This window comes from Sminthopsis crassicaudata, chromosome 5 (genome assembly GCF_048593235.1).
Source record: "Sminthopsis crassicaudata isolate SCR6 chromosome 5, ASM4859323v1, whole genome shotgun sequence".
NCBI classification, from domain to species: Eukaryota; Metazoa; Chordata; class Mammalia; order Dasyuromorphia; family Dasyuridae; genus Sminthopsis; species Sminthopsis crassicaudata.
Genome location: NC_133621.1, coordinates 302,078,916 through 302,096,154, shown reverse-complemented (window position 1 = coordinate 302,096,154; position 17,239 = coordinate 302,078,916). Strand labels below are relative to the sequence as shown.

The following is a 17,239-nucleotide window of genomic DNA, read 5'->3' as shown; positions in this document are numbered from 1 at the left end:
AGGATAGAGCAGGAGCTAAGACAGAGCAGAGAGCAGGGATCAGGGCCTTCACAGGGTCCAACCCACAGTGTGTCTGTAAGTCCAGATGGAGGAGCACGGGCTGCTGGAAATGGAAACGTCCCGTCCCACCAGAACTGAGGCTGGGAACAGAACCGCCCCATCGCACCGGAATTCCCCCTGCCTTCCCACTTTTATACCAGGGGAAACAACAAGAGTCCTCTCCTAGGCGAGTGCTGGCTGATGGGTAGGGCTGCTGTTTGGGGGAGTGGTCGAGGAGGGAAATGAGAGGCTGCTAACTGAGAAGGTTTGGTTTGGTTTGATTGGCTGTTTTGTTTTTTTTGTTTGTTTGTTGTTAAGCTTCTCTGGAGGACTTTTAGAGACCGGTCTGTCCAGCCTAAGAAAACAATGGTCAGCAGGCAGCTGGACACACACACACACACAGAGAGAGAGAGAGAGAGAGAGAGAGAGAGAGAGAGAGAGAGAGAGAGAGAGAGACAGAGAGAGAGACAGAGAGAGAGACAGAGATAGAGAGAGAGTGTGTGTGTGTGTGTGTGTGAGAGAGACAGGAGAGAGAGAGAGAGACAGAGAGAGAGACAGAGAGAGAGAGAGAGAGAGAGAGAGAGAGAGAGAGAGACAGAGAGAGACAGAGAGAGAGACAGAGAGAGAGAGAGACAGAGAGAGGGAGAGACAGAGAGAGAGAGAGAGACAGAGAGAGAGACAGAGAGAGAGACAGAGAGAGAGACAGAGAGAGAGAGAGACAGAGAGAGGGAGAGACAGAGAGAGAGAGAGAGAGAGAGAGAGAGAGAGAGAGAGAGAGAGAGAAGAGAGAGAGAGAGAGAGAGAAAGAGAGACAGAGACAGAGATAGAGAGAGAGTGTGTGTGTGTGTGTGTGTGTGTGAGAGAGACAGGAGAGAGAGAGAGAGACAGAGAGAGAGACAGAGAGAGAGACACACATACACACACCCCCTGGTTCTCCTAAGCTCAGGATTTGGATCTTATTCTAGAACACTGTTTTCTAGTAGAATTCTCTCCAGCTTTTCTGCTGGGAAACAGCGGCTACAAGACAAAGAACTTCTGGGGCCCGAGAGTGGCTCGGACCCAGGTCTCTCAGGAATCCCTGCTTCCTAAGAGGTGGGCAGAGTCCTACCCCACTTTAATGAGCCTGGACTCTCGAGTGTTGGGACACATGTTAACATCCTGGAACGCCTGGCTCCCGCAGGCCTGGATGAGTCCCTTTCCTTTCTTGGGCCTCAATTTGCTACTCTTACTCCTGAATTCTATGGCTCACCAGGCTCACTGGGGGCAGAGCCACTGAGGCAGAGGAAGAACTTACAAGGGTGGTCACCTACCAGCAAGATGAGCAGGACACTGGAATTACTTTTCAGGATGTGCAGCAGGGGGCCCCAGCAGTAGGGAAGAGTGGGGGGCCCAGCAGTTTCGGTAGAGTCCAGGTCCTCGGTTTCCTTGCTGTGCCTGTCCTCCCAGGTCAGCCAAAGTTCCAGCACCCGGTGGCCAAATCTGCTCAGTAAGTCTGGGTACGTCAGGAAGAACTTGAGTGTGCAGGGATGGTGGCTGTAGACCTGGCTGAAGTCTGGGATGCTCTCCAGCGTCTTCCTGATGGAGTTTAGGGGAGCCTAGAGGAGAAGCCCATGGATCTGATGGAGGGGTCTGACACGCAGGGAAGTTCTCCTGCCCCATCAGTGAGTGTCCCCAGCGCCCCCCCGCCCTGCACAGAGGAGCCGGGAGGCTTCCTCTGGCCTACTTTACCCACAAAGGACCCTCACAAGATGGAGTTAAAAATAAGCAGCAGCCACCTTTTAAGGGAGACACTGTGCCATTCCCGAGCAGGGCACCACTGCCACGTCCACAAGCTCTGAGATCACCTCTCCTGGTCACAATCTCCTGTCGCCCCCATGTCCCACTCCTGCTTTGCCTTCCAACCCCAGGCCCTCAGGCTGCTTTGAAGGATCTTCATCTGGATCCTACCCATTTCCTGAGTGTCCCCTAGAACTCTGTCCTTCTCCTCTCTCTTTCCTTCATTCTAATTCCCTTGGTGCTCTCAGCTCCCCCATGGCCATAATTATCACCACTGTATTAATGACTCTCATATTTGTTACTGGAGCCCTAACTTCTCTGCCATCTCCGGCTGCCCACTGGGCATCTCCAAATGGATGTGCAGAGACAGCTTAAACTCCCTATGGCTGGTATGGAACTTTCCCCCCAACAGGGCACCCTCCTGCTCTCAGACATTCAGGTTCACCATCTCAGGATAATCCTGGACTCCCTGACCGTTTGCCAAGAGCTGCCCATCTTTTCTCTCTCCTGACCCTGCCATCCCCCCGGTCAGGCCCTCATCACCTCATGCCTGCTGGGTCTCCCTGTCCCAACCACTGCCATTCAGCTCCCCCTAACATGTCATGCCTCTGTGTGCCATTCAAGCCGTTGGGATGGAACGTGAAGCCTTCTCTTTGGCACACAGAGCCTTTCCTAATCCGGCCCTTCCTGCCCTTCCAGTCTTGCTGCAGCTCACAGCCATCCATCCGCCCATACTCTAGGATTCCGTGACACCGGCCTCCTTGCCCAAGACTTCTATCTAGGCATGTTTCCTGGCTGTAGCCACTGCCAGACATGCCCTCCCACTTCCCGTCCCTCCTTCGAGCACCAGCTCAAGCCCCACTTTTGGGGGGAACCTTCCTAAGCTCCCCTATTCTCGTGGCTTCCCTCTGGTGCTGATTTCTAGCATCTCCCCTCCTGAGCTTGTTTGTGGTGACTGGGAGCTCCGAGGGCAGGAGCTATTCCCCACGTTTCTTTGTATCCCCAGGCCTCAGCAAAGTGTCTGGAACATTATAGGTGTTTCATCAGTGTTTCCTAACTGATCACGAATGGAATTTTACCCTTCCCAGGGTAACACCTTATGACAAGAATTAGGCCCTTTACTGGGTTCCCCTCTAGCAGTCCCTGGGGGACCCCTCCTGGCTGGTTTCCTCTGCTGTAACCCAAGGGGCTGCACCCTGGACTTCTGCGCACCCTTTCTGCTCTGTGTCTATGGGGCTGTGATTCATTAGTGGTGGACTCTGGGATGCAATAGCACAAGTCACGCCCGCAGACCATCCGCCTCCCCTAGAACCACACCTTCCGGGGGCCAAAGCAGGGCCTGGGGAAGCCCTCAGAGCAAGGGTGAAAAGGCAGCTCAATCAACGAGCTTCTTTGAGCACCACTGGTGATTGACATGGCTGTCAAGACCTTTGGCAAAGGAAGGCAGGAAATGAACAATGATAACAAGCAGGCGTTTCCACAGAGCAGCTCTTTCCAGTTAGACAGAAAGCTTCACCTAGTGGCTCCCTCCGCCTGACCTCTCCTTGCTCCCCCTATTCTCCCCAAAGATCATTTAGAACAGTAAGGGACAGGTGCCCTTGGCAGTCAGAAATGACTGATCTTTTCCCATCTTTGGAGGACTTTGCCCTGTAAAAGCAAGGCAAGCAGCTCAGGGCTCTGGTTCAGCACCTTCCCCATTCTGCAAAAACCAAAGACCATCAATACCTTCTCCAAAGGCTCCCCTTTGTCCTGACAGATCACGAGGAGATAAAGGGCTGATCGGAAAACTTCAGCAGGAGGAAGACACTCGGTGTGGTCCTGGATGGACAGGAGGAAGCTCTTCACGGCTGAGAATAAGTCTGCCTCAGGAAGGAACCTGTGGCAAAAGTGGAGTCGGTGAGAACCACTGGCCTGGGCTTTTGCCCGGGCCTGCCAAACTCTCACGGCCTGTGGCCACTGACTCCTGGGGGCTCCCACTTTGGACATGGGTGTGCTCCTGAGAAAAGGAAGGTCCAGAACCTGTTGCTGGCAGTGCCCAAATGGCATCACCCAGTGCTTTTGTACCATAAGGCATAAGACTGTGGCCAGTGATGGCCACACAGCAGGAGAACAAAACAGACCAGATGAGAAAGGGGCCCTTTCCTCAGCCCCCAGGTCAAAGATTCCTCTGAGGCTCCCTGCTACCCAGGCAGAAGATCTCTGTCCCGTCAATACATTGGGCCCACAATTTCCCATAAGGAGCAGTTAGAGAACCACCATAAGCCCTCTGATGTGGCCCCCCGCCTTCGGGCCACCTCCCTCAAGTGCCTAGACCGTACCTGGCTCTGAGCTTACCTGTCTTCATGGATATAAGCAAGGTAGAGGAGGAGGAGGAAGCAGTACTGGCGCTGACGAGTGGCTTCGTCCACATACAGGGAGTCAGAGAGGAACCAAAGAATTTCAGAGCTTCCTAAATTTATGTGGGGCAGATTGTGTTGAAGGATGCTGGAGACCCCTACAAACAAGCCGAGTCGTAGAGGTTAGAGCTCATGGGTGCCTTGAGAAAGGCCACCTGGGACTCTGGGACCTGGCACACAGAGACCTAGACTTTGACAAGAGCGGTGTGACTTAGGCAAGCCCCCAGATATCCCTGGGCCTGTAAAACAGAGAGAATGTTGGCACTCGCTACCTTATGGGTGGCTTACAGGAAGAAAACATTCTGTAAACTAAGGAGGATTCAGCCTAGAGAAGTTATGTGGGGGATGGGGGTAGTTGAGCCATCTGACACACGAGGAAAGGCCTAGACATTTTTGTTGCTCAGCAGCAATGGCAAAAAGTTACAGAGACAGATTTTAGCTCCAAATAAGGAAAAACTGAACAATAGAAATGCACATTCTCTCTTAGAAGGTGAGAAGATCCTGCATTTGAGGATTAGTACCCTTAGAATCAGTCATTTAAACTTCTCTGGGCCTCAGTTTTCTCATCTGTAAAATGAATGGGCAGGACTAGGTAATGGTCTCTTCCAGATCCAGACTTCCAAGCTGATGAGCCTCGGATTTCTGTCCTATGGTCTTCAAGCAGAGGTTGAATGACCCTTTACTGAGTGTGCTATGGAGGAGAGATCTAGTTAGATTCACGCAGAACCTTGGAGATCTGTGCCAGGTCTGGAGATTCAGGAAAAGAGAGAACATTCTAAATCTGGGGACAACAGAGTCTGACCTTTCACCTCTGCATCATCAGTATAGGAGATATTCCCTCAGAAAAAGAAAGGTCTCTAGAGTAAAATAGACACTCACTTCCCCAGCATGCCCCATTCCGACTTCCACTGCATCAGGGTTTGAAGGGGCCACTCAGCAAAATCACTGCCCATTCAGCTCCCCCTAACATGTCATGCCATTCAAGCCGTCGGGATGGAACGTGAAGCCTTCTCTTTGGCACACAGAGCTTTTCCTAATCCGGCCCTTCCTGTTTAAGGTCAACATACCAAGGACAGTGCTGGAAAAGCCTGGTAACTGGGTAGGTATTGGATACTTCCACAGAGATGTGGACATAGAACCACCTGGATGTCAAGAACATCTGGAGAAGGAGCACAGCCATGTCTGACAGGGGAATGGGTACCAAATGAGGTATTAGCATGGATAATCTCGGATCTAGAAATTTTCCGTCTGAGAAAGCCTAAACCTGCCTCTCTCTGCGACTCTCCCTTTCACCCCATTTGCCCCTCCCAGCCCAACTCTCTGAGGCCAAGCAAAAAAAGGGTAACGTCTCCTCCATTGTGAGCAATGTTCAGATAGCTAAAGTTACTGAGTTCCCCATCCCTGGAGGTCTTCACGAAGAGGCCGAATGATTATTTGTTGGGAAAAGTCTCAGAAGGGTTCCCAACTGGTATAAATGGCACTGGGTGACTCTCAAGTCCTGGCTCTATAACAAGAACTGGGAAGTCAAGATAAAGTAGTCACAGACACCTTCATGGAGGAAATGGGAGTAGAGCTGACTCTTAGAAGGGAGTAAGTAAATGGAGGCAAGAGGAAATGGCCCTGGTAAGGTATGGGCAGCAGTAAGATGGGGATGGTTCCGTACAAGGAGAGAGCCGGGGTGAGGTAGCAGATATAACCAGGCAAGTCAAGGCTTAAGAATCCCACCAGCTGGAGTTGTGAAAGAATCCAGCCATTCTGGAGAGCAATCTGGAATTATGCCCAAAAAGTTATCAAACTGTGCATACCCTTTGACCCAGCAGCGCTACTACTGGGATTATATCCCAAAGAAATACTAAAGAGCGGAAAGAGACATATATGTGCCAAAATGTTTGTGGCAGCTCTTTTTGTTGTAGCTAGAAACTGGAGGATGAATGGATGTCCATCAGTTGGAGAATGGTTGGGTAAATTGTGGTATATGAAGGTTATGGAATATTATTGCTCGGTAAGAAATGACCAGCAGGAGGAATACAGAGAGGCCTGGAGAGACTTAAATCAACTGATGCTGAGTGAAATGAGCAGAACCAGAAGATTACTGTACACTTCAACAACAATGCTGTATGAGGATGTATTCTGATGGAAGTGGAAATCTTCAACATAAAGAAGATCCAACTCACTTCCAGTGGATCAATGATGGACAGAGGTAGCTGCACCCAGAGAAGAAACACTGGGAGGGGAATGAAAATTGTTAGCACTAATATCTGTCTGCCCAGGTTGCATGTACCTTCGGATTCTAATGTTTATTGTGCAACAAGAAAGTGATATTCGCACACATGTATTGTACCTAGACTATATTGTAACACATGTAAAATGTATGGTATTGCCTGTCGTCGGGGGGAGGGAATAGAGGGAGGGGGGGTAAATTGGAAAAATGAATACAAGGGATAATATTATAAAAAATATATATATATATATATATATATATAATAAAAAAAAAAAAAAAAAAAAAGAATCCCACCAGCGACAGGAGTTAGGAGGGAAGGCACTAACCCGGAAGCTTGTATCCCTCAGAATCCCAAAGACGCCGTCACTAGCCTCTCACCACTCATGGGCTGATTTAGAGGCTCTGACTTGGGATTCTCACAAATCACATGCTTGCAGCATGAGGTAGGCCTCCCAGATATTACTCTCTCTTCCTTCCAGAGGATAAATCCGAGGCTCAGAAAATCCAGTCCTCCTCCCCCAGAGGGTGTCAGAGGGGTGGTTGCTGGGCTCGGCTTCTTCCTCTCCTGGCCCCCTCGCATGCTGTGGCTGCACAGCACCCTTGTCAGCAGGAGGGGGCCATTTTTTCCTCCAGGCAGATCCGTGATGATCAGGAGTTGTTTTGACCTAGGGATGGCTCATGACCAGCCCTTCTCCTTAAGGCTCAGGGCCCTGGTTACACAGCAGACACAAGTGTGTCGTTGAAGGCTGTTGCTATCTGTCAGTCTAGCTACAAGTGGGGATTGCAAGAGCGGTCCATTTACATCCACTGGCTGCCTCCTTCCCACCCTCATGTCTTCTAGCAGCTCAGACCTAGCCTTTCATGACCAGTGTGAACTGATACAATGACCGACTGCTCTGTCCCCTGAATCTGCATGAATTTTAGAGCTCTGGCTGCCTATCTGGCCTGTGCAGGATTTGGGAACCCTGCCAGCCATATTTGGGACAGCCTAAACATGGACACCGGACAGCTAGGTGGCACAGAATGCTGGGCCTAGAGTCAGAAAGTCCTCATTTTTCTTAGTTAAATATAGTGTCAGTCTCTTACTAGCTGTGTGATTCTGGACAAGCCACTTTACCCAGTTTGCCTCAGTTTCCTCATCTGTAAATAAGATGGAAAAAAGAAAAACCCCAAAGCCAGTCAGGAGGAATAAGACACAACTAAAAACAACTGAACAACAACAAACATGGACATACCATTATAGTGAAGGCTATCCTGGATTAATTAGGTGGTGGCAAGGGGCCTAAGAGAGAAATGGACTGTTTAAGGTCAAGCCCCTGGAATGGACCCTAGTCTATATGATCGCAGAATCCCTGAGAGGCGGGGAGGTTAATTTTGGGTTCCAGATACCTAGTCTGTGGGGGGTACCAAGCTCATCATGGGCTTTACTTTCACTCTAGTGCCCTGACAGAAAAGAACCTCCAAAGTGAAGGTTTCTTCTCTAAGTCTTGAGAAATAAAGATAACAGGATGAAGCAATAATTCTGGTCAGGGAAGTGATCTTGGGAGAATGGGAAAGGAAGAAATGGGTCCTCTGTCAGCATCAACACATTCAATCTAAAGTACATACTAAGCACCAATGATACCCCTAGCGTGTACAGGGCAGCTGTGCTGAACCGAACAGAAAGGCCAAATGAGAAGGTGCCATCCCTCAAGGGTGATGTCCTATTGAGGAAATGAAGTTCATACAAATCCATGTTTACAGGACAATTGGAGGAGGAGGGAGAGAACACCCACTCCTGGGACCTGGAGCCATTCCTGGCAGGTGAGAACCCTTTAAGAGACAGGGTAAAAAAGGGAAATAAGACATCTCTCTTGAAGAGATGCAAAGGCACAGAGATGGGAAACAGTTCCTATTTAGGGAAAGAGCAAACAAGCTGGACTGACTGGACCAAAAAATATCAGGGAGTCATGGGCAATAAGGCTGGCAAGGTTGGCTGGAGCCGGGCTGTGAAGAGCCAAAGCTGAAGCCTTTGTATTTTAGCCTGGGGCCATAGGGAGCCCTGGAGATTTCTGGAGCTGGGGATTCACATGACCGCTTTTTACCAGCTGTGTGCAGAACAGACTGCAGAGGATTAAGAGCCTATGGCTCAAAAGGTGAGAGGTGACAGGGGATTGTAACAGAATAATGGCCCTGCAGATGGAAAGGTGGAAAAGTGTTCAAGTGAGACCCAAATGGAAAAAAGTTAAGGACCCAAATGCTGACTGATTCTGTGGCTTCTGTTAATTTTACTTCCTGGAGTCAGGCCAAGAAATGAAGGGGCCTTTTGGCACCCACATTTAAGAGGTATCAACAGGAGGTTATTCCTGCAAGGGGGGATTAGTGTAAAAGTCACATGGGAGGCATTCCAGGACCCTGCTGACACAGGGACAGACAAAAGGGCTTCAACACAAGCAGCGAATCATGAGCACTGAGCTGAGATCCCGCTATTGAAGTCAGAGAGGCCCACCTAAGCACTCCTAGGAAGAACAGAAGGCTCTGGTCCTCTGCCTCATGGGGAAGGCCAGAGATCTTTGCCTACGCCTCATGACCCCATAGTCCATAGACCCCTTACCCAGCACACTTTGCACACGATTTCACTAAATAAGGAGACGTGGGTTTTGCAAGAAGGAACATAATGAATATTAATAATAAGGGATTCATTAGATATTCCTAGTCATAAGCTGGGACATCTCTTTTTAGTATTTCTAAAAAGGATGACAAATTGTGTCCTGGCATCAATTACCCAGTTACCAGGGTCTCTGCTCCTCTGGATCTCAGATATTTTGGCTGGAATTTGGGAAGAATGGATTTATGCCAAGTTGGCCTTAGTAGGGACACAGCATCTTACTGGAATTAGGGGAGAGGACAGTCTTTTGGACACGGTTTGGCCATTGTGAGATCCGGTGATCTCTTCGGACCAATTAGTAAACTGGTAACTTTCCAAAATAATTAATGAGGTTTAGAGGCTCTTGCTCTTCTGGACAGCTGGATATAATGGTGAATAGAGCACAAGGAAGAGTCAGGAAGACTCATCGTCTAGAATACAAATCTGGCTTTAGTCACTTACTAGCTGAGTGACCCAGGCAAGTCACTTCATTCTGTCTGCCTCAGTTTCCTCATCTGGAAAATGAGCTAGAGAAGGAAATGGCAAACCATCCGGTGTCCTTGCCAAGAAAACCCCAAATCGGATCATGAAGAATTGGAAACAACTCAAAAACGATTGATCAACAACAAATAAAAAGAGTCTCTTCTCAGTCAGTATATGTAGTGGTCTGATTTTTTTCTTATTGTAGACACAAATGTGTGTAAATCACACATTTGAGAAACATTTACTTACTCTTTATCAGTACCAAAAGTCTGGATATTCCATCTTGGAATAAAGCATGAGAAGGGGCTTAATATGATAAAAAGGAAGAAAGATTGGTGGGTTATAGAACCAGACAGACCTGTGAAGATGACCCTGGATACTGGGTGGGATGCCCAGATAAGAACTGGGCCACCAGGAAGTACAGCCAGACAGTCACCAACTTCAGAGCTGGAATGTCCCACTCCATGTGCCCCCTGGAGGATCATGACATCTCCAGAAAGGTCATGAACATCCCTGACACGTTTCAGCCCACTAGGCTGGGATCTGCCAGGAGAAATGAAGGCTCTGGAATGTTTCTAGGAATGGGGATCTTTTATAGATGGTTCATTTCAGGTTCCCTGAAGTGGGTGGGGCTCCACAAAAAACCTTTAAGGGAAAGCATGGTGTACACATTGGTTTTCAAATGAGAAGTTTTCTTATGACAAAACAAAAAAAAAAAATGTACCATTGCTATGACAGCTGAATAATGAATGTCCTTTTTCTGCAGGGATAGAACCTCTGGGCAGATAATGCTGTCTCAAAACTCATCTGTAAAGGAGGCTGTATCCACTCTGGCCTCAGGCCCACTCCCTTCTTCTCAACAGTTATGGATCAAGGACATGGATGTTCACATAGCTGGGATAAGCAGGGAGTCACCAACTATAATCCTTCCCAGAAGACGGGAGACCACTGGGCCTTGCCATCCACAAAGCAGCTGCGCCCTTCAGATCTAAGAGATTGCCATCTGACCTACAAGTTCACCCAGACCTTGCCAACTGCACCCTCCTCCATGTAATGTTTTCCTTCAGGAGAAGGGAAGCTCCTTGAAAGAAGAGACCATATTGATTTTTTTATTTGTATCCCCAAAATTTGGCACAAAGTAAGCACTTTGTTCTTCCATACATTCAAACCTAGGGCCAGTTTTATGTTACTCTTAGCAGCTGACTTTAGTAGAAATAAACTACACATAACATGGCAGCATAACCTGGAAGTATCTAAGCACCCAGCTGCCCACAAGAACTTACCAGACATTCTGCCCAATGGGACCCAAATGCCGACTGATTCTGTGGCTTCTGTTAATTATACTTTGGGAGTCAGGCCAAGAAATAAAGGGGCCTTCTGGCACCCACATTTAAGAGCAATGGGAGATTATCCCCGCAAGGGGGGATTAATGCAAAAGTCACATGAAAGGCACTGTAGGACCTTGCTGACACAGGTTTCCACAGGTTTATCTGGTTTCAACACACCTACCTTTCCAGCCTATTATCATATTAATGCCTTTCACACACTTTGTCCTCTCCCAAATGGACTTCTATTTCTGACCACACCTCAACACTACATCTCTAACCTCCCCTAATAGTCCAAGCCATCCCTCTGCCTACAATGTATCTATCCCCTTCTCTCCTTTACCTTCCTTCATGGTACCGTCTCCTTTATCTTGATCACTCCTAGTCATCGCTCCTAGTTTTGTCTCGCCTCAAATTATCTTACTTCTACTCAGCTCAGATGACTACTGTAATCTTCACTCAGTAACCATTTATGAAGCACCTGCTGGGTTCCAGGGCTGGCTCCTGTTTTGCCTCAGTGTCCCAATGCCTTAAACACAGGCCCATCAGGATTCAGACCTTGAAGGGACAGTCATTCTAAAGGAAAGTCACTGACCCAAAGGCCCCCTTGTGCATCTTACCCTCTCTGGATGATCCTGTCTCCTCCAAAGGTAAAAAGATGTTGAGGCACAGGGAGTAGAGGAAGCTGGAACAAGCCTGATTCAGGACTGGGTTTCTTAGAGGGAGAAGAGAGAGAGAGAATCCTTGGTTCAGTCACCCCCAGAAAAGCCAGTCCCCCCATTCACAGGGGAGACCTTGTAGAGAACCCCACAGAGAAAAGCACATTGTCCCATCGACATAGAGAGAAACAAGAAGGGCTCTGGCTGGCTCTCCTCTCCAAAGCTCTCCCTTTGTCTGGGCTCTTTCAGCTCTTTGGATGAAAGCCAGGATCCAACTTCTATTGGATGCCAGCGCTCTAACGCTGCTCAGGGGGCTTCTGTTTGACAGACACCTTGTGTGTGTGTGTGTGCATCCCACTAAGTGGGGACCCACTAAACCTTTGCTTCCCCCAAAAGGAGCCATGCACACCTTGCAGCCTCTAACTGCCTTCCACCATGGAGAGAGCTCCCAGAATTTTGCTTTTGTCAGAGAGATTGTGGCCTGGTTAGGGACAAGAAAAGGGCTGAGGCAAGGCAGAGGACAACGGTTTAACCTCAGAAGTCTGACAGGAGACACCTGATCTACCCAAGAGCAGCTCAGCCTGCCGAGGAGCAGGATTGTAGGGAGCGTGCCAGGGTACCCAGGGGCTTTGGAGGAAAGGGCACACCGACTTAGAGAAATGTGGTTTGAACCAACAAAGGTCCGAGGGCTGGCAGCTGAGAGACTGAGCCAGGGCCGAGTGTCAGCATGACGTATGGGGGGCCATGGCTCAGGCCAGAAGGAGGCCTTCTGCTGCCCTGGGAGACAAGCATTGAAGTTAGACTGAAATTAGCTCATCTTTTATTCATTTATGACCCAACTACCTCATCTTGATGCATCCTACACCATGATTAATATGGCAACCACCTCCATCCATGGAAAATCCCTACCCCTCTAGTTGGCCACCAGACTAGAACAGGAAGTGCTCCCTCCCCTCCCTGCCCCAAGGTTGTGGAAGCCTGGGGATTCGCCTACCTCTGTCCACCACAGAATCGGGCCTTCAGCTCCAGAGTCAGTCTGATGAAGGAGGAGGAAGCTGGAGGTGGGAGGAAATGAATTGATTCAGTGATCGGGTCTCTAAGAGGTGGGTTTTAGAGCCTCCTCCAATATCCCTTCTACCACATCCTGAGTACGTGAGTACTGGGAGACAGATACGCCTGCCCTCCCCATCCACTCCAGAGATTCCCCTTCCTACTTCATCCACTAGAACCTGATTGCTCATTTGAGAGAAGCAGGGGCTGCTGAGTGGCACAGCAGGGAAATCCTCCGTTTTGGTTTCTGATTCTCTTGAGGAATTTGCCACGGCCACATGCTGCCCTGGGGTCCAATCAAAGCCATGGTCTGGGCCGGTGACAGACCCAGCCACTGCATCAGTACAGAGTGATTGATCCCTACTAACACTTTCCAAGCTGACACAGCTTTGCAAGACTCTCCATTATGTACTCCTGGGAGGAAGCCGGCTCCCAACTGGGTCTCCCCATCTTTAAAATGAGGCCGGTGCCGCAGGTGGGCCCAGGATCCCGGCCAGCTTGCCCATGAACCTTGGTGAGGATGAGAACCACGGCCATTTTCCTTTCCATCCTCTTTGGGAAAACTCAGTTTGGGAAGAGCCTTTTGAGGTGGGCTTGCCCTGAGTCAGGCCATGTACAGTCAGGCCCCCAAGCTGGCCCAGGGCCCCAGTGCTGCCTACCCAGCTTCTTGGAGAATTTCTCCTTCATGTGGGGCACAAGGACGAACAAGCTGTTGAGGATTGAGAAGAAAATCTCCATCAGAGCAGGATGAGTGGTCTGTTCAGGATGCCTCTGTAAGAAGAGAAGGGCAGGGAGAAAGCCATCAAGCACCAGAGGTTGACACAGCAGAGCAGAGTCATCAAACGCTAGCGTCATTCCTGTGTCCTAGCTTCTGGGGAAGCTGGAACCCCGGGGTTAAGGGGTTTCCTTGAAGGAGAAAGATTCCAGCACTGGAATAAATGGAGATGGTTTGCAGGGAGCCAAACTCCCAACTGAGTCAGACCCTGATTTAGATTTAAGTCTGGATTTCCCCCAGAAGCTGTGCTTTCCCCATCCCCCAGTGGGCCAGAATTCTGGCAAAACTGGGAGAAAGAAGTTACCCCCTCTCCCTCACGTCCATCCCCTTGTAGGGACCGATAAGGTCCAGGAAGCTCTGGTGCGGGCCTGGGGTGGTCTGGAGTCACTGTGCCCTGGCAGCTGCATGTGGGGAATTTAGGGAGGGTCTTTGGTGGAAAAGACTTTAATAGCAGCTGTTAGGGCTTTGGCAGGGCACGCCTGGGTCCTACTTTCTACACTTCCTGCTGGCAGCTTTTTATCTTCCTGACTTTCCTGGAGAGCTGGTTTTACCCAGAGGTGGCTGAATATATTTGGATTAACGAGACTGTTTACTAGAAAGCTTCTTAAATTGTGGGTTGTGACCTTATACAAGGTCTTAGAACAATGTGGGGGTCCCAAAATTACAATTTGCCATCAGTAAATGTTTGACTTGTATATCTATTTTATATACCTATAAACCCGGGGTCATGTAAAAATTTCTCTTGTGAAACGGGTTGTGAGTAGAAAAGTATAAGAAGCCTTCTCTATTAGAATATTTGAGCAGGCTCCAGTCATCCACTACCCTTGACCTCCTAGACCAAAGAACCAGCTGGAATCAAGCCTATTCTTCGACTTACCTATAGGAATCTCCAGTTAAAACACTAACCCATTAACTCGTCCTCTCCTCTCTCAAGAAAGCCCCATGTTCCCAGGACATCCCCAGTGCTTTAAGTCCTGAAGCAGAGAGAGGCAGTGTGGCCTAATGGCTAAACAGGCGGCGCAGGAGTCAGGAAGACCGGCCTCGGCCTCCTGCTGGCTGGCTGCCGTGGGCACTGGATTTCTCCAGGCCTATGGTTGAATATTACAGGAGGGATACTCCAGTGATACTCATGCCCAGGAGTTCTCCACACTAATGAAATCCCAGATACACACCAGAAGAAACAATGGAAACATAAGTCAACTTGGAAATCATTCTAAAGATGGGAAGATGGCCCGAATCCCCCTCCCCCGACACGCTAAGTGAGAGTCTCGGGTCTCGGGCCTTGGGCCAGGGAGCAGCAGGGATGTCTCTGCCACTGGCCTCCTGCCTCCGGACCGTCCCTGGCTGCCTCAGTCCCCCAGCCCTGTCCCCAGCGCCTACGCCATCCCACAGTCACCCTACCATCACGGTGGGAATGCAGAGGGCGTCGCAGGCGCTCAGCAGGAACTCAGAGAAACTCTCCAGCGTGCCTTCCTTCTCAGAGCTGGGAGCCGTGAAGGGGTTCTCCTGGGCTGAGGGCTCATCCCGAAACTCCGTGGCCAGTCTGGAAAACAGGAAGCGCAAAGCCCTGAGCTTCCCCTCCTTGTGCAAGACTAGTTGGTATTTGTGAACATACACAAAGTGGCCGCTTCCGCCCTCCCAAAGGTGTGTGGTCCCTCCAGATGCTGATTACATCCCTCCAGGCCTTACTTCTCCAGACCGCCCTGAGAATTACTGTGGCTGTAAACACTGTTACTGGCTGACCCTGGGAACTTAGCTGGGAGGGTTACTGCCTCAGTTTCTTCCTCCACCAAATGGGGACTCTGCAGTCTTTGCCTCCCTCCCAAAGTTGGGAGTCTTGGGGACCCATAGAAACATCGGCCCAGCCAGGCTATTTGTCCCACCCGGAAGACCCCTCACCTGCAGGCATTCCAGAAGGCCTCGAGGGAACCTCGAAGGATCTCTCCCTGCTGCTGAGAGGCTCTGCTGGGCCTTCGACAAGAGGGGTGGCCCTGCAGGAATGAGACACAGGGCCCTCGGGGACTTAGAGGAAGGTGCATTGGGTTGGAGGCCTGGGTTCCAATTCTGACTCTCTGGGCCCCCGGGGCCATTGAGCTCAAAGTTCCAGGAACCACCTTTGCAGCCCTGACTTTAGGCTCACGTGCATGCTCTGGAGATAGAAAACTACCAAGGGGAGAAGTTGGGCCTAGAGCCTAGGACGGGTCCTTCTCACCAGTCCTGGGCCTAGAACCAGGATAACCTCAGGCACATACAAGCTCTGGGATGCTGGGCAATCCCCCAGAACTTCTCTCCACCAGGTTCCCGTCTGTAAAATGGGGATAATACTGGCACCGGCCTCCCAGGGGTGGGGTGAGGATCCAGTGAGGTCATCTTGGGAAGCTGGCCCTGTTGTAATTGCTGTTCTCTACTGCACAGCCACCCCTAGGCTGGCAGGACCAGACCCAGCCTCAGGAGGAGGGACCTCCAGCGAGCTGGGTGCTAGCCTGCCCTCCCAACACTTGCAGTCCAGCTTGGACCCTGCAAGAGGGGGCACTGGAGTGGGGAAGAAGATCTGGAGCCCCGAGCTTGTCATCTTACCCTGCTGGGATTCACATAATTGGAGGTGGGAGGGGGAGAGAAGGGTGGAGTAGTTTATCTGAGGCTCCCTCAGCTCCAAACTTCCAGTGCCATCAACCTGTGAATGCACTAAACATCCCCTGAAGGCAAGAATGGCTCCATTGCCCCTCACTATCTCCCCCAGTGTCTAGCCCCAGACCTTTAGTGAGCTACAAAGGATGAGTGACAGCCCTCCGACCCTCACTGAGCCCCTTACCCCTGGGTGACTCGAGCCACAGCTAAGGAAAGTCCTCTGGCTCACGGATGGCAACAGGTCGGCACAGCGGTCCAGCAGGGCTTGGACTAAGGCCCGAAGCTCTCCATATGGCACTGGCGGCGCACCCAGGTGGTCCTTCCTGTCCAGGGCGAGAGGAAAGCAGGTGTCTTTGGGCCTGCCCAGTGGGGTTCAGGTTCAGGTTTGGACTGAATTGGAATCAGAAGCCGGCCAAGGGACCCCTGCTCCGGCCCAGCCGGCTGCATTCTGGCCTCGGGGTGTGCATGAGGCCAAAGGAGGCTGCTCTCGCACATGTGGCCGGGCAGAAAATGGAGACAGACACCCCCAGAGCCTGACCCCTGGACCGGCCATGAGCCCGTCCTGCAGAAGGTGGAGCAGCTCCCTACTTCAGAGGACACGTGGCCTTGGGCAAAGTTCTGGAGCAAAATCTCTGATCTGTCACAGAGTGAGCCACTTCCTGCACCCTCTGCAACTCAGTTTCCCCACCTGTGAAGTGTGTGGGGGGAGGTCAGAACCTTCCAGGACTGCTGGCTCTCAACCAGTCATCAATCAAGCCACAAGCATTTATTAAAGGCTCACTATATACCCTGGTTCTGGGGATACAGGGGAGAATGCTGAAACTTTCAATCTCTTCCTCTTTGCCCTGGCTCAAGACTCCCCTCAGCCCCCCATCTTCCATGTTGTTTTGTGCTCCCCACACCCATAGAAGACCCCCAGATCTCCAAGAAGGCAGGTAGGTGGGCCCTATTTTAAAGGACAGTCACCAAAGAATCAGTCATAAAGTCATTATTTTTGTTCATCAAACCAAAGAAACTACAAGTTGGCTCGAGTGCCAGGACAAGCCATGCAGTAAGAAAGCTCCGTGGGCACCGCAGCTTAAACACGGAGCAGCTCTCTGTGGGCCTGCCCCCCACTGCACACCCGTGCCCTCGCCCACCCGATGAGAAGCATTTAGGACCTTCTCACCCTCAGGGAGCAGAAGGGCCCCGAGGGCCACCGGGGACCCTGCCAGACAAGAGGCCGGGGTCTGCTGACTCAGGTGGCTCTCACAGGGCCAAG

At 50.6% G+C, this 17,239-nt stretch overlaps 1 protein-coding gene across 2 annotated transcripts in view; it reads right to left on the bottom strand.

The window, feature by feature from the left end:
* Positions 1 to 17,239, bottom strand: part of MEI1 (meiotic double-stranded break formation protein 1) — a 60,456-nt gene that overhangs the window by 28,655 nt on the left and 14,562 nt on the right. For both annotated transcript variants that reach the window (XM_074271836.1, XM_074271835.1), the window contains exons 12-20: positions 16,163 to 16,301; positions 15,250 to 15,341; positions 14,752 to 14,893; positions 13,235 to 13,346; positions 12,520 to 12,580; positions 11,487 to 11,581; positions 4,150 to 4,309; positions 3,541 to 3,691; positions 1,350 to 1,634 (exon numbers count right to left, since the gene is read on the bottom strand). In XM_074271836.1, coding sequence (XP_074127937.1) covers positions 1,350 to 1,634; positions 3,541 to 3,691; positions 4,150 to 4,309; positions 11,487 to 11,581; positions 12,520 to 12,580; positions 13,235 to 13,346; positions 14,752 to 14,893; positions 15,250 to 15,341; positions 16,163 to 16,301 — 1,237 coding nt within the window. The remainder of the gene's footprint in view (positions 1 to 1,349; positions 1,635 to 3,540; positions 3,692 to 4,149; positions 4,310 to 11,486; positions 11,582 to 12,519; positions 12,581 to 13,234; positions 13,347 to 14,751; positions 14,894 to 15,249; positions 15,342 to 16,162; positions 16,302 to 17,239) is intronic.